The sequence below is a fragment of the Engystomops pustulosus genome, chromosome 4 (genome assembly GCF_040894005.1).
Source record: "Engystomops pustulosus chromosome 4, aEngPut4.maternal, whole genome shotgun sequence".
NCBI classification, from domain to species: Eukaryota; Metazoa; Chordata; class Amphibia; order Anura; family Leptodactylidae; genus Engystomops; species Engystomops pustulosus.
The window spans coordinates 222249228-222253989 of NC_092414.1; the positions used below are offsets into that span (position 1 = coordinate 222249228).

Consider the following 4762-nt stretch of genomic DNA (forward strand, 5'->3'; position numbering starts at 1 on the left):
TTCCCAATATGTCTGCTTTATGTTTTCAAGGTTGTCATTTATCCTTTCATTTTTCTAGTAAGTTAGGAGGATTTAAGAAAAAAAAAATCGCCAAGACTTACTTTTTGAGGTACAAATTCAGCTTTTAGGTGACTTTGAGAGGCCTGAATAATAGTACCTGGCTCCCTGCCAGATGCCCCAGTGAGTCCCAGAGAGAACAAAAATTAAGTGACAACTTCTGTCTGCTCTATAATATATTCCTGCTGTACTTGTCACTGCTTGCTCCTGCCCCTTCCCATCCCTCAGTGACATGTTAGCTCACTGTGGACAATCTCTCCCACCAGCATCTTAGTGTGGCGATTAGGAAGGGGCAGGAGCCAGCAGTGATGAGCAGTGAATATATTATGGATCAGATGGAAGCCGTAATTTAAAATCTTCCTCTCTGGGGCTCAGGCTAAAGCATTTGGCAGGGAGCCACGTAAAGTTTCACATACTTTATTTCAAACACCATACAACACAGACATTGAAAAAAATATATGGCATATACAGTACTTTGTCTATAGTAACCTGTCACCTGATATCTGTTGGATGCATGCTGTGTGGGATGTAGAAGACTATCTTGTAAGTATGATGAGATTTTAGTGCAGATGAGACCATAACTAAAATGTATCCAATGTTCTAGTAGAAGCCTCATGACTACAATCTCCAGAGCAGGTGGCTCCTCACACTCATCTACCACTTGCACTCTGCCCAGAGGACCCCCGCAGGACAGAGCTGTGTTTCCTTGTCCATTTGCCAAGTTGGCTCCTCTTCTTAGCTGAGATGATGATACCCCAACAGACAACAGACAAAGAAGACGGCTGGTGTCCACTACAGAGTTGAAAAACGTCTTAGGAAGTTCCCTAGTGTAGACCAAAGACCCCCAGCTCCATACAGGCTCTACAGATACTAGTATAGTTCTAAGTTAAAAAACTATAACAAAGTAGAGCAAGGGTCCAAATCCAAGTCCTTAGTCCGTTATTCATAGTTCAATCTCTCTTGAGTAAAGTAATAGAAGAAAAAAACAAAGAATGAGCTGATAGGTGAGCAGGAGCCGCGGTAACGGGCTGCCACTCCAAGCGGCACCTAAACTGTATTAATTCTCTTTTCCAGCTGATCCTAATATGTATTATAATAATTAATTTTGATGTGCAATCAATCTCCTAGACCCAACAAAGTAAAAAAAAAAAAGCTGATTGGATGCCAGACTGGTATAGAACAAGAGAGGACCCTGACCATAAGGGCTTAGAAACTACCAATAATATCACCTCCATCTTCCTTCTGGGATTTCCTAATCTTCAAAATCACAAACTTCTCTTCTTCTCCCTCCTGGTTCTTCTATACTGTGGGACAATATCAGGAAACTTTCTTATCATGGTCTTGTATCTAGTGAGTAAAACCCTTCAGTCCCCCATGTACTTCTTCATTACACAACTATCGATTTTTGACCTCCTGCTGACCACAGACATTGTCCCCGTCCTTCTTCACACTGTCCTGCATGGAGGAAGTACAATCACTCTCAGCGGATGCATCACACAGTTTGTTTTCTTTGCTAACTCTGTGTTCTCAGAATGTCTTCTCCTTTCATTTATGTCCTTTGACCGATATTTGGCCATCTGTAACCCCCTCCGTTATAACACTATCATGAATCATATGTTATGTGTGATAGCAATTTGTATAATTTGGGTGATGGGTTACATCGGGACCTTTATCTATGTAATTTCTATATGCAATCTCTTTTTCTGTGGACCAAACGTCATTGACCATTTCTACTGTGACTTAGAACCGATCCTGCAGCTCTCCTGCTCCGATACATCCCTGATTCATATACAAAGCTTCATAATAGGATTTTTTTTTGCAATTTCACCATTTATAATAATAGCGACGTCCTATGTGTACATTGTCATCACCATCCTGAAGATCCCATCCAATACCGGAAGACATAAAGCCTTCTCCACCTGTAGCTCCCACCTCATTGTGGTCTCCATATATTACGGGACATTGATCATGGTTTATATCTTTCCGAAAAGAGACCAATCACTGACCATAGGCAAGATCCTCTCCCTGATTTATACTGTGCTGACCCCAATGCTTAACCCCATCATATACACCCTGAGGAACAGAGACTTTAAGGAAGCATTAAATAAGTTGAAGCTTCTATTGTGATCTCGACGATTAGTTTGGACAATTAATTTATTTATTAAATATTTTTTCCCATATATAAAAGGGTAATCCATATAATATTAGGTTGAAATATCACAAAATATAATCCCCTTCCCCCACCAACTGTTTGGTTCGGGGCAAAAAATAAAGGAATAACCATCTTACACACCAAGATACTATCCAATTTTTTTCAAGATTCTTTATCCTCTCTCAAAGAAAGCTGGGAGGTTTACACACATACATAAAGCTCTTGTAATAAAAACTTTCTGATCTATAGAGCCAACTATGTGGAATTTGGGAAGTCCTATATGCTTCAGCATGGATTTATTCCCAAGATTGAAGAATAATATTACAATTCTGTAGCAAATGCAATAACTCTACATTTATTATATGGTACTTAGGGCACTGAACTTCTTTACCTTTTATAAAAATAACTAATGATTTTCAGAGAAAAGTATCATCTATGAGTTATCTTAAATTGTATTAATTTTAAGGCTTTTGAAGGTGATAAGAATTCAATATTTACAAAAATACAAGACTAACGATTCTCTCTGGGTGTGCCCACTTCTGGTGACCATTTCTCTTTGCTAAGACGATAAGATTTGGGGGAAAAAAATATTGGACAAGAGTTTATTTTTGATTCATATCTCTACGTGCCATATAGTCCCTTCAAAAACTCTATTTCCTTTTGATTATCACTAGAGATGAGCGAGCACTAAAATGCTCGGGTACTCGTTATTCGAGACGAACTTTTCCCGATGCTCGAGTGCTCGTTTCGAGTAACAAACCCCATTGAAGTCAATGGGAGACTCGAGCATTTTTCAAGGGAACCAAGGCTCTGCACAGGGAAGCTTGGCCAAACACCTGGGAACCTCAGAAAAGGATGGAAACACCACGGAAATGGACGGGAAACAGCAGGGGCAGCATGCATGGATGCCTCTGAGGCTGCTTAAATGCACCATTATGCCAAAATTATGGCCAACAGCATGGCCATGACAGAGTGACAGAATGAAGCTAGATAGCATCTAAAACATCCAATAATTGACCCTGACACTATAGGGGACGGCATGCAGAGGCAGCGGCAGCAGCGGAAGGCTAGAGAGTGGCATGGTGACATACCCTAAATGGACTCAGGCTTCAAACCAATGGGTAGCAGAGAGGAACCAAAGGAGGTGAGCAAGAAGCGCTCAAATAATATTGGTACATGATAAAAGTTTGCCAGTATATTTTGTGGATTACACAGCAGGGTGGCGACAAAGTTAACATGGAAGCCATGAAAACAATCCAAAATTCTGCCTGACACAGCTCGTTTGATAAGGGGACGATGTATGGAGGCAGTGAACTAGTAGTAGATTAAAGGTGCTGCAGTTAAAACTATGTTAGTTGGTTCTTGGCATGGAGCTGGCGCTCCGCTGCCAGGCGAGCTTTCGCCAATCCAAGCCCCTGTCTCTAGGCTACTCCCCAAACAGCACTTCTAAGAACCTTTCGGATAAGATCAAGTGTAGTAGCGTTCTTATAAGTTTGGGATATGGCGGGTGAGGGGAATGTAAACATCTGCGCAAGAAGCGCTGAAATAATATCCGTAAATGAAAAAAGTTTTCCAGTATATTTTGTGGCTTACACAGCAGGGTGGCGACAAAGTTAACAAGTTTGATGTGGAATGCCCTGCAATAGCTCTTGGGCGGTGTGCCTTTTATCACCTAGGCTCAGCAGTTTGAGCACCGCCTGCTGTCGCTAAGCAACGGCACTGCTGCTGTGCCTAGAGCTACCGACTGATGGCGCCATGCCCACGGATGGTAATTCGGAGGAGGAGGATGTGGAGGAGGGGTGGGAGGATTTGGAGGTATAGTAGGCCTTTGAGACCTGGACCGAGGTAGGCCCCGCAATCCTCTGCGTCGGCAGTATATGACCAGCCCCAGGGTCAGACTCGGTCCCAGCCTGCACCAAGTTAAGTGTAGTAGCGTTCTTATAAGTTTGGGATATGGCGGGTGAGGGGAATGTAAACAGATGCGCAAGAAGCGCATGATGCGCATGGAGCTGGCGCTCCGCTGCTAGGCGAGCTTTCGCCAATCCAAGCCCCTGTCTCTAGGCTACTCCCCAAACAGCACTTCTAAGAACCTTTTGTATAAGATCAAGTGTAGTAGCGTTCTTATAAGTTTAGGATATGGCGGGTGAGGGGAATGTAAACAGATGCGCAAGAAGCGCTGAAATAATATCCGTAAATGGTAAAAGTTTGCCAGTGTATTTTGTGGATAACACAGCAGGGTGGCGACAAAGTTAACAACTTTGATGTGGAATCCATGAAAACAACCCAAATTTCGGCCTGACAAACCTCGTTTGATAAAGGGACGATGTATGGAGGCAGCTATATGGACGACTTTTGGAGGTAGCAATGGAGACAACGTGTGGAGGCTGCTATGGAGACAATTCAATTTGGATAGTGCCTGTATGTGGCAGTCCAAAAAATGTTTCAAACCAGAGGAGCAGGTAGGTGGCCCTCCAGAAAAATGAAATAGATTGAGTGCCTGTATGTGGCAGTCCAAAACATTTTTCAAACCAGAGGAGCAGGTAGGTGGCCCTC

At 42.7% G+C, this 4762-nt stretch overlaps 1 protein-coding gene across 1 annotated transcript; it reads left to right on the forward strand.

Moving 5' to 3' along the window:
* The first annotated feature begins 1218 nt into the window (after window positions 1-1218).
* On the forward strand, window positions 1219-2184 carry LOC140128725 (olfactory receptor 10C1-like). The gene has a single exon (XM_072150423.1). The coding sequence runs from the start codon at window positions 1219-1221 to the stop codon at window positions 2182-2184; it is 966 nt and encodes a 321-aa protein (XP_072006524.1).
* The last annotated feature ends 2578 nt before the right edge of the window (window positions 2185-4762 follow it).